Source organism: Strix aluco, chromosome 26 (genome assembly GCF_031877795.1).
Source record: "Strix aluco isolate bStrAlu1 chromosome 26, bStrAlu1.hap1, whole genome shotgun sequence".
Lineage (NCBI taxonomy): Eukaryota > Metazoa > Chordata > Aves > Strigiformes > Strigidae > Strix > Strix aluco.
In genome coordinates this window covers 4,588,618-4,602,486 of record NC_133956.1, presented here as the reverse complement: position 1 = coordinate 4,602,486, position 13,869 = coordinate 4,588,618, and the positions used below count along the sequence as shown (strand labels likewise).

Genomic DNA, 13,869 nt, shown 5'->3' with positions numbered 1-13,869 from the left:
CCCCCAGCCTCCAAGAAAACAGACATCAGAGACTTAAAGGAAAGGGAAGCTATTCACAGCTAAAGGGGATCAACATGCAAGAGGGGGCTGAGCATCTAAAAAAGCATCCTCCTCCCCAAAGCAGGCTCTGGCTGCCCAGGCAGAGGCTGAGGATCAGCAAAGAGCAAGAGCAGGCAGAGCCCCTTCTCCCCCCAAACACAACAAAGGCCGGTGGTGGGTCCCTGGCTTTGAGACCCTGCAAATGCTTCCCACACTGTGGCAACTGGGTTCCTCCTACCCCCAAAACCCTCCTTCCCAGCAGCAGGTCTGAAAACAGGGCTGTGAGTTTTGCCCTGGAGCAGAGCAAAGGGCAAATTCATAAAGTAAAAAGCGTGGGAGCTTTGGGCTCCGGCTCCTGCGGGCAGGCAGACACACTGCCTGGGGGCAGGAGAGGGGCCAGAGCGAATACCAACCCCGCTCCTGGCTGGAAGGAGGAAAGAAAGAGTCTTGACTATAAGAGATGCTGCTGTGCTTGGAGACATCCACAGAAATAAGTTTATTTCCCCTACCGTCAGGATTATGAAACCACAGAAGCAGAGTTTAAATATTTACAAAGTAATCCAGCGCCCCACAGAGATGAAGAGAACAAAGGATGAGGGTACGGAGGGCTCGCCCTCGCCGGGGAGCAGCAGCAAAGCCAGGGAGCTCTGCAGCACAAGCACGTGCAAAGGGGAAAGGAGGGGAGCACAAAACTGGCATCTGGAAGGTGAAGGATGGGGTGAACCTTTGATGTGGCCAGTCAAAGGGGGCACTGCGAAGAAGCCGGTATTGAGATGAAGGAAGCTGCAAGGAGAGGACATTCCTTCCCCACCCACCCCTTCTGCCACCTCCCATGCCAAGAGGAAGCAGCCCACTCCCCACACAACCGCAGCCGCTGGCTGCAGCGCCGCTGGGACCCCACGCCGGGGCTCCCCCGCAGTGCTGGCCTGACGCTCCCGCAGCGTAGGAAAACCGTAAATCCGACCAGGCCACTCGCCTCTCCCAGCATCCGACCTCTGCGGGCAGCGTCCCGCGTTGTGGGAGGACAGGCAGCCTGCTGTGGCCAGCAGGGACACGGGGGCTGGCCCGGCGGTACCTCAGCTTTGGGCCTTGCTCTCCCCTTGGCCACGTTCCCTTCGGAAGCCGGGAGCCACCCCCTGTCCCCGTCGGTGGAGGCGGGTGGGCTGTTCAGCCAGCACTCCGACCCACTACAAATCTCGTTTGCTGCTCACAATAAGTCTCCATTTGAAACCCGGATCCGGTCAAAAGCATTAGGAGCAAACGACGAGGATTTTCACGGTGGGAAATGGCACTCAACATGTGTTCAGAAGTCCCAGGAGCAGGGACTGTGGCCAGCAGCCCCACTCCCGGCCTCTCCCGACAACTTGAAGTCTCAGCTTTGGCAACGCTTGTATAGCTTGTCGATAAAACACTGAATCAACGTGTGAGACAGGCCTAAGAGTCTCTAGGTTATTGCTACTGTGTAAGACAGGTTGGCTTCAGCCCTGGGGCCAGGGACTCCCAGCGCATCCTTGGCGGGTCACTCCGAGAAATCATACTTAAATTAAAAACAGAGGCAAAGGATTAATCTCTCCTGTTCAGCTGGCTTGTCCTAGGGCACGTTAGCCAGCAGGCTAGCTGGGTGGAGACTGCAGCAACACAGGGTAGCTCGGTAAGACACCATCCTTTCATGGTAAGGTTCTCTTTGATCAAGATTGTGGCTTTCTAATCAGCCCCAGGCCCAGCAGCCTCCAGCCCGCTCTCCACGCAGGCTCGAGATGACTGTACAGAGCAGACACCGACTATTTCATCCCAGGTAGATGGGGAAGGGCACTGAGGTCTGTGCACCTCCACCCCCCCTCCCCCAGAAAGGAGAAAACCAGATGATAGAGACAACTGGACACTAGGGAAAAGGGAGAGGTTAAAGGGGTTATTTAAAAGTGACTGAGGAAAAGGAGGAACCACAGAAATCGAGAGCCCAAGAGGAGTCCCCAAGCCTCCCACATGGCTAGAGGAGTTGGAGAGATGGAAGCGGATGGAAGGGCACATGGGGACAGGCCTGAGAGCCAGTGGGGTGACAGCGAAAGGGCTTCCCAGTCAGAGGGAGCCACAGAGACAGCAGGTCGTTGAGAAGAGCTTTCTTGCTGGCCACGAGCACTCCTCGAGGTTGAAATCCATCAGGTTGTGGAGTAAAGAGCTGGTCTTTCAAGGCATGAGTGGAAAAGCTACTCTCACCTTCCGCTGCAGTCAGAGGGGGTCTGCTCAACTGCACACAACCCTTCAGCCACACTTTTTAAAGAAGCCCCTGGCTCAGAGCCCCACAGAAAGCAGCATCTGGAGGCCAGAGCCTCAGCAAACACAGACCTGGACCTCTCGCCCTGGAAGAGACTCTGGGTCACGTCCAAATTCACTTCCTGCCTAGACTCAAGAACACCCTACCGCCTACTACCCGTCCTGCCCGATTCAGGGCTCAGAAGGGCCACCAAGCCCACCAACACTGCCAGACCAGCATTTCTCACACCTAAACCAGTCCTGCAAAGCGCTTTTACCCCAGCTGTGCTCTTCAAAGCACACCAAAGAAATAAACAGACCTTGTGCACCATCCCAGAACCAGCTTCAAGAAAGCCAGCGACCATTTGCTGCTGCAAAGCCCAACCAGAACATGGATGCTTTCCAGTCCCTTCACCTTTTCTTTTAGTCTCTGATGGCCCTACTAAACTCAGGTCTCAGGAGCTGGTCTCGTGGATGCTTTCAAACCCCTACGTTAAGCCTTCTGCCCCAGAAACATGTACCTGCTGCTGCTGCCACCTCTGCAGGCTCACGTACGCTGCGACACACACAGTATTAGGGATCAAAGGAAAGTAAGTGGCTCGTGAGAAGTGTAACGACAGTTTTAGATATTCAGAGCACAGGGAGAAGCAGGGAAGCTATATTTTTTCTGGCACAAGCTAAAAGGGACTTAGCAGTAGACTCCCAACTCTGCAACAGACTGTTGAAAGTGTGCAGGCTGCCATGAGCCATCCCCAAGCCAGTCGATGGCCTTTCCTGCCTTTCTGGGCTCACCAGCAGGACCAGATGAATTTGCCCTGCCACGGAGCGTTCCTCTTTGTGTCTCCTCAAGGGAGTGTTGCGCTGTCAACACCTTTCCGTCGCTACTGGGGAGACCGTCAGGGAGTGCTGCGGCACTCCACGTCCCCAGGAGGAACCCCACACCTCCACTGTGAAACATGTGCTACGGGAGAGTCGTCCAACGGGGAAAGAACAACTTCTTGGAGACTCAGGAAATCTGAGGAAGCATCTGATGAAGTCTGCCAAGAGGAAGAAACCAGGTGATCAGAGAGAACCTTACAAGGTGTTATCTGCTTGTGCTCCTTGAGGCTTTTTACTCGGCACTGAAAGCAAAGGTGCGACACCTCTCGTTTCCTGACCGCGCATCTACCTACCAAACTGCAGAGAGGGAGCATATTCAGGGAGAGAGCAGGAGGCTTCAAGACCCCTGACACTGGGAGACACCACCGACAGAACAAAAACAGAAGGAAAAGAAGCCAGTTCCAGGAAACAAAGATGAGCTGTTACAATGGAGTGGAGTTGCCACCTTCCCTGGAAAACGCCTCCCAGAGTCCCATGCCTCCATCTCGCTGGATCAGTCACAGTTTCCTCCTTCGTGTGCCCAGAATGGGGAGTTCACAGCTGCCATCACCGCAAATGAAGTGTGAGGACAACGGTCACGATCAGCCCCAAGAAGAGGACAAAAGGAAGCCAGGTCTTCACAAATCCCCCTATGCTGCAAAACGGAAAAAAAGGGGAAGGGTTTAAAGAAATCAGCAGAGAAAGACAAAAGGGAGAGAAGGATGTGAGAATCACTGGAGAAATCAGAGGGAGACAGATGCCCTTCTGACTTTCTTATCCATTGCTGGCACTGCCACACATCACTTTCTGGAGATTCAGGGAGTGATAAAAATTGAGACTAAATCAGGTCCATGAATAACTCTATCACAAACAACAGGGCTGGATTCTCCTTCCAGCTTAAATTCAGGTCAAAGACTAGCACGTTTCAGACCTGCACAGACAGGAGTGGTGACAGACCACAAAAAAATGAAACTCTGTTACTGCAGGCCTCATTATTCAGACTGCTGCTGCATTTAACCAAGATGGCAGGGACTAAACCTGTCTAAAAGCTGGTAGAGAGTTGTTTTCCAGAACAGGGAAGACCCAACAGAAGTGGAGCAACTCAGAAGCTTTATGCAGGGCATTCCTCACAGAATCTCCTCTTCAGGCACAAGGAGCTGAAATGGAGATTAAGTGCCCTTTCTAGTAAGGAAAGCTCAGGGTTTCCCTCTCCACTCAAACTGGAAGCTCCACAGCAGTGGGAAATCTGATTAGTTTGTCTTGCATGTAAACAAGATTCAAGAGAGGGAAGAGAAACCAGTAATCCTTGGAGACAAGCCATTCCGTGACCTTATGTTCCGACCTAACCCAGCCACAAGACAACACAGAGCACGATTTGCTTTAGCTAGCATTTCCCAAATTCCAGGCACCCTAAATTAGCTGCCAGATACAGTATTTTGGGAGCAGCATCTAGGGCAACCCAACAAGCACTCTCGGTTCTTTTCTTAAGAACAGGCAGCAGGCAGTGACAATACCACCTACCAGCAACATACACCCACATGTTGTGGGAGAGATGTTTCTCCCTTCTCCACGGGACAGGCTGAAGCTTTAGAGGGCTAGGAAGAATGAACGAACAGCCCCTTTTCCTGCTGAATCTAGACTGCTCCTCAGCTCACCTTACATACTTCCCATACAGGAGTGAGAAGAAGCAGAGCTTCACCATGTTCCAGGAGGTGCTGTTATCATATTTCATCAAGTTTAAGGCCAGAGCCACGTGAGAATGGCAGTTATCACAGCAAAGGTTGTGCTGGAACAGAAAAAGGGGCAGGGGATTAGGAATCTTGGTCTTGAGGCTCCCCAGTTCTGCACCCTGTGCTGGTGCAGAGCCACAGGTTTCACTCCTGCAGCAAGGACACGAACTCTGGGGAAATATTCCTCCCCACACAGACAGGACATCATCATCCGAGCCCTACCATTCGGTGCTTGTACTCCTCCGAGGCATCATGTACGGCCGTGTCCCAAGCATTGGGACTGGTGGAGTACACTTTGCTGGGATCCAGTTTCCAGTACCTGGAAGGATGAGAACAGATCCCTTTGCATTACTGCTGCACCTTCACAGCTTCTTGCTCTTCCCAGCAGGAAGATGCTTAAAGGCCTTAGAGAAATCCACTACCTCTGGAGTCCACGGAGCTGAGCTCTTCAAGACAAGTATGTGCTGCAGAGGGCAGCAGGAGCTACTGCTCAGCACCCCAGAGAGAGAAACCGCAGACCTCAGGGGCACAGACAAAACTCTGAACTGTTTTCACGTCCCATGATATGAAACCTTCCGGCCATTCAAAACATAAACTTGATCTGACAGATACACAAAACCCAGACACCTCTCCTCCTTCCCCCAGAAAATCATTAGCAGGATGCGAGTGAAGACAGTTCATTAGTACAGCACAGGCAGTATTTACTTGGAGCACTTGTTGTTAACATTATCTTAAAATGTTTTAGCCTTTTCTTTTTTTTAATAAAGGTTCTAGTTATTAATACCATTACATTGCTGTCACACTTCTAAAAAGATTTAATTTAACGTGGTTTCTTGAAAAGCAGAGACACAGTAGCCATCCACTTGAATTAGGGCATCTGAACAACAAGAAAAGCAATATTACAGCACGTCTGTCTCCGTGAATTAAACTAACCAACTGACCTGCAGATGTCCTTTAATAAAAACTAACAAGAGCACTTACTTCACTGGCTTCCCGAATGCCATGTTGTCTTCCTACAAAAAAGGAAAAACGTCTCAAGAGGATAAACCCACGCAATATTCATGACATGCCTCTTGCTGGAAGGCCTCACAGCCCGCGATCACTTAGTGATAAAACTGTCACGTTGCCTCAGCAGTCTCAAGACACCAATCTTATTTGTGTGTCTGGATTTAGATTTCAATTGTTTTCATATTCCTGTTCTGGGCATGACTATATTTATACTCTATACACAGTGCAATCATCTAGCTGTATGGTGTAAGTACCTTGTTACCCCTCCTTTTTTTTTTTAACTGTTAATACCTTGTTAACTCAAAGTTGTAAATGTTCCACTCTATTAAGAGCATTAATTATCCCAACTTAAAACTCCCTTGACTATAAAGCAGTTTAGAAGACTGGCACATACCTGACGCTAAGCAGCATCACAGTAACAGGCATGCTGAGGAAGTTGGAAGGCAACTTCTGCTGCTCAGAATTTGACTACTGTAAGAGAATTTAGGTCCAAAATTCCTAATTAAGAGCCTGGACTACAAGATTTTTTTCCCTTCTGCTCACCAAACCAAGCTAGCCACTACCTATCATATCCCCCAGATGACCTCCACTGGACAGCAGCCCACAGAGTAATAGCCAAGATCTTCAGAAACATCTAAAGCCATTACTTTGCAGAAATTTGAGCCACAGAAGACAAGGGATGGCTCAAAAGTCACCGCTGAAGGTGAGAACCAGACCAAGAACAGATTTTGCTTCAGCACCCGGATCCATCATCTACTTACCGAGACAAAGTACGGCCCCGCGAAGTCCCGAATGACTCCGGTCGACGTGCAGATACCCATGTGGCCAATGATCGGGAAGAGCCATCTACCGAGGCAACAAGCCAAGCGTCAGGCTGAGCTATTTGCCCCCCGCTCACACCGAGCGCGTGCAACATGCTGCCGGGAGACTGCTGGAGCGGCCGTACAACCAACTGCGTAGCATGGGATAGACAGGCACAGTTAGCGCGTTCTACGCGGCTGCGGGATGAAAGCAGGTGAACCAAAGCCAGGCAAAGACGGGTAGAGACGCGGAAGAGGTACGAGCAAAAGAAAAACACACAGGGAATAGCTAGAGCCAGCTCATCCGTGGGGCAGTCAGGCTCTGGGATTTTACTGTGAGCGGCGGCAGTTACGGAGAGTGCAAGACTCTGAAGGCCTGCACGACACACGTCCCCGGCCAGGGAAGGGCGAGCCCCGCTCTCCCAGAACAAACCCATTTGTTTATCCAAGCAAAAAGGTCAGATTCAGGAGAAACTGCCTTCAGATAAAAACAGACTTTCCACTTCAACAGCTGAAAATTCAACGGTTGGACTAGATGATCTTCAAGGTCCTTTCCAACCTAGATGATTCTCTGAAATAAGGTCACCCTGCCCATCTCCCCATCCACGCTGCAGCAAACTAGATTTAAGCACCCCAGACAGAAAACGGGGCTCCTGACTCCAGGAAGCATTGCCTCCCCTAAATGATCCCATTGTTTCAAAGATCTTCTCCTCCACATGGGATATTTACAGCCCCAGGGAGCAGCAGATCTATATCCCAACCCCCTTCCATCATCATCACTCAGAAGTAAATACTTCAGGCCAAGTTACAGCTCTCTCCCACATCCTCCGGTATTCTCAGGTTTGCTGACCTCTCTCCGATTTCTCACTCCTCTCTCCCTGAGGGACTGCGTGCAGCGACTAATATTTCAGAAGAGATTACAGCAACGCTAAACAGAAACAGATTCACAAGTTACGGCTCAATCAGAGAAATTCTAAAACTACCAAAATACAAAGGGACCAAGGTGGTCGGATGTTACGAGGAAAGCCAAGCTCTACACGCTGATAAGCGCAGCTGGGGTTATAAACAGCACATGGCTCCCGTTGATAACATAACTCTATGACGTAGAAAAAGGACTCTGCAAGGTTTATGTTCTGCACTTGCATCACTTACCCTCTCCATGTTCCTATCTGGTGCGATGCAAAGCAGCCAGTTTGGCTACCTGGGCAGTGTTTTATCAGCCAGAAGGTACAGCTGAATATAACGCTGTCACAGCGTTGCCACCTTCAAAGGTCTGGACGCTTGTTCCTTTTTTTTAATTCTCTCAGCACTGACTAGCATTTAAGCCTCCAAATCCAAGGATGACAGGAAACGTCAGAGGGAGAAAACAGAGCTAATATGCAGTCTAATGAGGAATTTTACCAAACAACAACACTAAAATTTCTGCTCCAAAACAAAATCAACAAGAGCATGTCACTACTCATCAGGGAACGAACCCTCAAACAAATATGGATGCCCAGTGACTTTGGGAGCAGGACAGCTCTCTTCATCAGTCCCAGTGTGGGACAAGAAGGTTAAAAGCTTTGAAAAATCCTCCAGGAAAAGGCTAAGGTGGAAATTTGAAGCAATCAGAAAAGAAAAGAGGTAAAAACAGAAGCCGGTTTGTAGCTGTACGCGAGACAGCAGAAGGAAAGTTGCAGCTTGCCCTCGCCGAGGAGTTGTGGTGCCATTCCCGATCCTGGCACAGACCACACCACGTCTTCTACCTGACTTTCAGCTCTGGCTCAGTAAACATTATCACCTGATTTGAACCGGAGGGGAAGAGGAAGGCATAAAAATAAGCCTTTGTGTTCCCAGACTACCCCCAGAGCCACATTTTACAGTTTTTCATTTTCCCACGACCAGAGAGAAACTCAAAAGTTCTCCTCGGAGCCTCCTTACACTTGGCCGACAAGACTGGGAAGGCAAATCAACTTCTAACTCATTAAAAGCAAAGCGCAGAGACTCTCCTCAAGGCATACGATGGTCTAAGATCCCCGCAGCCAAACCTTTCCTCCCAAACCATGAAAGGCTTCCCACGTTTCTCTGGATCCCCTCCACTCCCGCTCCTGCGGAGACAAGCCCGCTCACCGCAGAGCTCTCCCCTGCTGCGGGGAGAGGAGAGCCCTCCCCCGCGGACTGACTGCTGCACGGGCCCCGAAGCACCTGGCACCCCGGCACCCCAAAGCGGGCCGGGCAGCCTGCCCGCCCCCGGAGCAGGCCAGGCAGCCGGTTCCGCCGGTCCGCCCGCCCCGAAGCGGGCCAGCCCCCGGTTGCCCCCGAGCAGGCCGGGCTCCCTGCCAGCTCCGCAGCAGGCTGAGCACCCCCGGAGCGGGCCCTGGGAGCGGCGAGGGGTGCCCCGGGCCGGGCCCTTCCCCGGCAGCCTCGGCTGGGCCGCCCGGCGCGCAGGGCCCGCACTCACGTCAGGACGGGGATGGGGGTCCACACCACGCAGTAGGGAAAGCGGCCGCGCTCGGCGTCCAGCCCGGCGCCGCCGCCATTGAACTGCTTCATCTTGGCCTCCGCTTCCGCCATCACCGGGGCCCGCCCCCTGCGCCGCCGCCTTTGCGTCACTTCCTGGAGACCGCGCCCGCTTCCGGGTACGGCCGGTAACCAGGAAGCGGCACAGCGGGCAAGGCTCCCCCCGGCCTGCCGGGCCCAGCGCCCCCCCCTTTGCCCCCTGCCCCATTTGGGGAGGGGGGACCCGGCGGGAAGGGCCGCGGGGCTCACCCAGCCCCGGCCGAGAGCCCGCAGCTCCGCGGGGGGTTGGCTCGCTGCTCCCCACTGCCCCGCGGAGCTGAGCTTCCCGCTTCCCCAGGGCCTCAGCGGCTTCGCGGGGTGCACAAGGCCCGGGGGTTGTTCCACAGCGGGGCCTTCCGCTGTGGTGAAGCTCCCCCCCTCGCACCTACCTTGTGCAGATCCGCCCCACGAACCTCGGCAGCGAACTTCTCCCTGTTGCCCTCGCAAAGATCGGAAGCTGGACGAGTCATCCCCAGGAGCTGGCGGGTAGAACCCCTCAGGAAAGTGCAAAAGCAGAAATAAACACCACACCAAGCCCCCCGCCAGAGAGGAGGAGGTCAAGGTACTGCAAGGGGCACAACAGCATTTACAAATGGAGAATCAGATTAGAAAAATAACAATTGCTTTATTAGGAAGTTTAATTCAAACTACACGAGAAAGCTGAAGAAGAAATATGTTTATTCCAGATTTCCACCCACCACAACACGCTCGGCAAAATACAGAGTGACAACGCACTGAACAAGTGGGAAGAACAGGGAGGACATCGTTTGCCCCAGCCCAGCAGACCCAGGATGTGCAGGAGAGCTGCCAAGCGTCCAGCCCCCGCTCTCCTCTTCACATCCTTCCACACTTTCCTTGGAAGCCGCTCATTTCCTCCTCGCACCGAGACCTTGAGCTGCATTTCCCTTCGAGGCCCACAGGGCTCTCCAGCACTTTGTGGTGGTACACAACACGCTGCCAAGGGGTTTTGCTAATAAAACAGTCTTGGCCCCTTCCTGCACGTGGTTGGGTTCCAGCACACCGCGGTGCCGGCTTTTGTTGTTAGCAAACCCCGTTGATGGCGAGAGCCACGTTCCCAATGGTCATCACAAACTCAGAGCTTCCACATCACGGCCCCGCTTCTTACTGAAATTTCTCTCCTTCATCAAAGACTTATCTCCATGCATTCTGCTTGCCGTTACCTGCCTTTGCTCAATAATTAAGCTGAGTCCAGCCTTCCACATTTATCAATGCATTCTCTGTTCTGGGGACAGAACAGCACTTACACGCTCACTGAATTTTAGACTAGTGAAGCTTTCAGCTTGAAAGCCCAGGAGATCTGTAACCTCTGCCCACAGCAGAGACGTGTCAGAGGGGACACAAATTTGGAGTTGGCGCTACGGCAGTAGAAAGCATCGGCTAACAGTCTAGTGTAGAGGTGTCCTACCCGCCCTCGATACACGCTAACTTGCCATACGAGTACTTGGGCTTCAACACAACTAGCTTAGTACTGCACTGAAGACTACATTTCCTTACCTCTACCAAGCCCTCAAGAGATTATCTAACATCCCACCGTGTTTCCTAGTCTAGAGCATGTTTTAGGACAGCCTCAAGAAGAGGGAGGGCTGCTTCCAAGGCATCTGGATGGAAGCAGAGCCATCGACCGAGGCGCTCGCTCGAGCTGAGCGTGGGCATCGTCTCAGCACGTGTCACTGCGTCAAGAGTTGATCAAGAGCCTGAAATTGTGCTCCTCGGAATCTGATGGTGAGGGAATTCACAAAATAGTCTGGTTCCAAAAGAGAGAGAAAGCCGAGGAAATACAGACACTCTTGAGAGCAAAGCCATGCCTGGTGCTTTGGTTTCCAACAGACATTTCCTATTTTGGCACTTCGATGGAAGATGTGCACAAAGGTTGTATGTGTTTCAGTGAACACTTTTTGTTTGATGAAGAAAAATACTTGCATTGATTTGCTCCAGGCTAACATAAATATCAGAGATTGTTAAAAATCTATGAATAGGGGCCAATGTTCACATCAGCTAACGTGGTCCTGGCACGTTTGTCGGATTAGGCCATGGATTTGCTCTTCCTGCTTGTGTCTCGGGGGCTGCTAAGCAGCGTATCACCAGGGACCAGGTCCCTTGGCAGAGCCACGCAGCAAGGACGGCGGCGGCAGCCTCAGCAGGACGCGACTCCCCGCAGCGCTGCCTCACACCCTCCCCTCCTGCGTGCGCAGGGGCATTGCAGACAGCCCAGTTTATTCCCTCTTAAACCAAGTGCAGGAAGGCAAACCCAGCTGCTGAAGCATGGGAAGAACGCTGATTTCCCCAGGCTGGATTTAAACAAAATAAAATAAAAATAATCAATACAGCGCTCCTGTACGGCACAGCTTTCTTTTGTGTTTGTCAGGCAAGCAGAAGGGCTCTCCATCCCCAGTACCGCACTGGCAGAAAATGGGTGAGCTGTAGCTGACAGCAGAGTCTTCCTAGTGACAACTGGAAAGCTGCTGCTGTTCTACTGCTATTGATCTAAGCAGAATACAAAACACCTGAAGTCAGCAGGGAAAAATAGCTGCAGTTGGAAAAGAAACTGCAGAGGGGGGGAAATCAGGGAGGGGATAGCAGGTAAGAAGTTCTCCATGCATAAAATTAAAGGCCGGGCTTTTTATTGCAGCTATCTTGCCTGACTACAATACTGGATCGATGTACAGAGCAGGAATACTGCCATCATTGTTTTTGCAATCTCTCCTTTGACGAGAAACAAAAGGTTTCGCTCCCACTTCTGCCAGCGCCTTGCCACCGGTGGCTCCTCTCCCCTGTTGTCAGCAAGGAAGCAGCTCTACCTCCCGTCACCGGCCCAAAATGTCCTCAGGACAACGCTCTTTGCCTGCTCGCTGCGGGTGGTGCCTCACTCGCACCCTGGAGCCGCGGACCCTTCCGAGAGGAGAGCCTGGCCACTGCGGGGAGTGGCAGCTCAGTTTGGGTTTGTCCAAGCGCTCGCCACCATGGCTATAGCTGGAGCTCGGCCTGGAAGGGATTCGGTTACCTCCCCTTTCTACCCCGGCTCATCTCTGAGCCTGAAAGAAGCAGGCACCCAGCCAGCTCTTGTTCAGTAAGCGGCTTCCTTGGGAACCTTCCCTGTTGTGACAGCTCAAACATTACAGGGACTGCCAGAACCAAACCACTCAAGGAAGAGATCCCCTCCCCCTTCTGACATTGACAACCGAGGCAGCAGCAGGCAACACCGCATGCAGGAGTCTATTTAAAATGTCACCGAGGCACAGGCTGATGGAGGACACCAAGGCGTCCTTCCCCCGCCCTGGAGGTGATGCTGGGGTGGGTTGCTTTGCGTTTTCTGTTGTTCCCCTTCCTGTGGTCTGTGCCTGCTGCAATGTGACAGCCTCTAATCGCTCAGCGTGAACCAGAAACGTCACTCTCATCTGTATTGATGATGGTGCTACTCACAAGCGCAAGAACATACGCAGGCTCAGCCACCCACCCCAAAAGCATGCCCCTAAGCCAGCTCACCCCTCAGCTCTAACCTTCAGGTCTTCTCTGCTTCCTCTGTCACTTGAAAGCTGCATTTCCTTCTCTCTCCCTCTCCAACTGACACAGCCAACCCACAGGGCAACTTTTATGTTTAAAGGAAAAGCCACCAGTTTCTCGGGGACAAGGGGCACAAGGTGGAAGTGCTCAAGGAGCCAAGTGCAGGTCACGACGATTTCTCAGCTACGAAACCCACAAAAAGGCCCACCGGAGGGGGCCTGATCAGTCTCCTCTCCTGCAGCAGCAAGGCCTGAACGAGCTACGAGGAGCATAACAGGCAGAGGACTGAATTCCTCACTGCAACAACAGCAGGCAGTTTTCTGACATCCTGCTCCCATTTTGCTCAGAGACAGGAGCCATCTTGAGCCCTTTGCCGATTCGTTCCTGGCACCGTGAACAGTTACATCAGAGAAAAGTGAACTCATCACTAGGGCTGCGATCGTTCCTCTCCCCACACCCCAGAGCATTATCGCTCCTCTCCCTCCTCAACCCATTTCCCTCACCCAAATTACAAATAAAACTCAATTTCTGGGTCCTTCTAGCCATTTCCACCCACAATTCAACCACTCAGCTTCCCCTTCCACGCTTCCTCTTTGTCCAACCATTCAGTCCAAGATCTGACCTAATTAGTTGACTGCCAATTCCAGCTGTGGATGCACATTGCTTTGTTAGAGCAGAGCTGTCTTTTAAAGCAATAATTTATATCAGACAGGATTTGAAATGAAGAGGCCTCAAAAGGCCTTCAGCTGAAATGTGTCTAACGGGAATTTTTAAGAGAAGAGTTCAAATGGATTCTGAAAATAGCAAACCGGTTTTCTAACTCTTACTTAAGGCCTGGCATTCTGCAGCTTGGAGGGCAGGAAAGTATTTGGGAGGTTTTGCAGCAGGAGCCCAGAGGAGAAAGTGAGTTTGTGATATTCTTTAGCACAGGATCATCTCTGGGTCTACGTGGTGCTGTCCTGCACACCACGCGGAGTGCAAGACACTTTAAGGCAATAAATGCACTGCTTCTGACAGCGGAAACAACTCAGAAGATCAGTCAGTAATGTGGTGACTCAGGCAGGTGACCTTGGGTCTGCCCCACCGACTAAGCCACCTCAGGGCAAGAGGCTATTTAAAAAGAG

At 52.1% G+C, this 13,869-nt stretch overlaps 1 protein-coding gene across 6 annotated transcripts; it reads right to left on the bottom strand.

Annotated features, from left to right (window-relative positions):
- Positions 1-500: 500 nt before the first annotated feature.
- On the bottom strand, positions 501-9,595 carry TMEM222 (transmembrane protein 222). 6 transcript variants are annotated; one of them, XM_074850881.1, is made up of 6 exons: positions 9,126-9,272; positions 6,647-6,731; positions 5,859-5,890; positions 5,100-5,196; positions 4,803-4,933; positions 501-3,802 (listed from the first exon to the last, which is right to left on the bottom strand). In XM_074850881.1, the coding sequence occupies exons 1-6, from the start codon at positions 9,236-9,238 to the stop codon at positions 3,715-3,717; spliced, it is 546 nt and encodes a 181-aa protein (XP_074706982.1). In that variant the 5' UTR covers positions 9,239-9,272; the 3' UTR covers positions 501-3,714. The 6 variants fall into 6 exon arrangements, 5 of the variants coding, with proteins under 5 accessions (XP_074706982.1, XP_074706981.1, XP_074706980.1 ...); XR_012626448.1 differs by lacking the exons at positions 5,859-5,890; positions 9,126-9,272 and having other exon boundaries at positions 501-3,326; positions 3,462-3,802; positions 6,647-7,829; XM_074850880.1 differs by lacking the exon at positions 5,859-5,890 and having other exon boundaries at positions 6,647-6,837; positions 9,126-9,595.
- Positions 9,596-13,869: the final 4,274 nt, after the last annotated feature.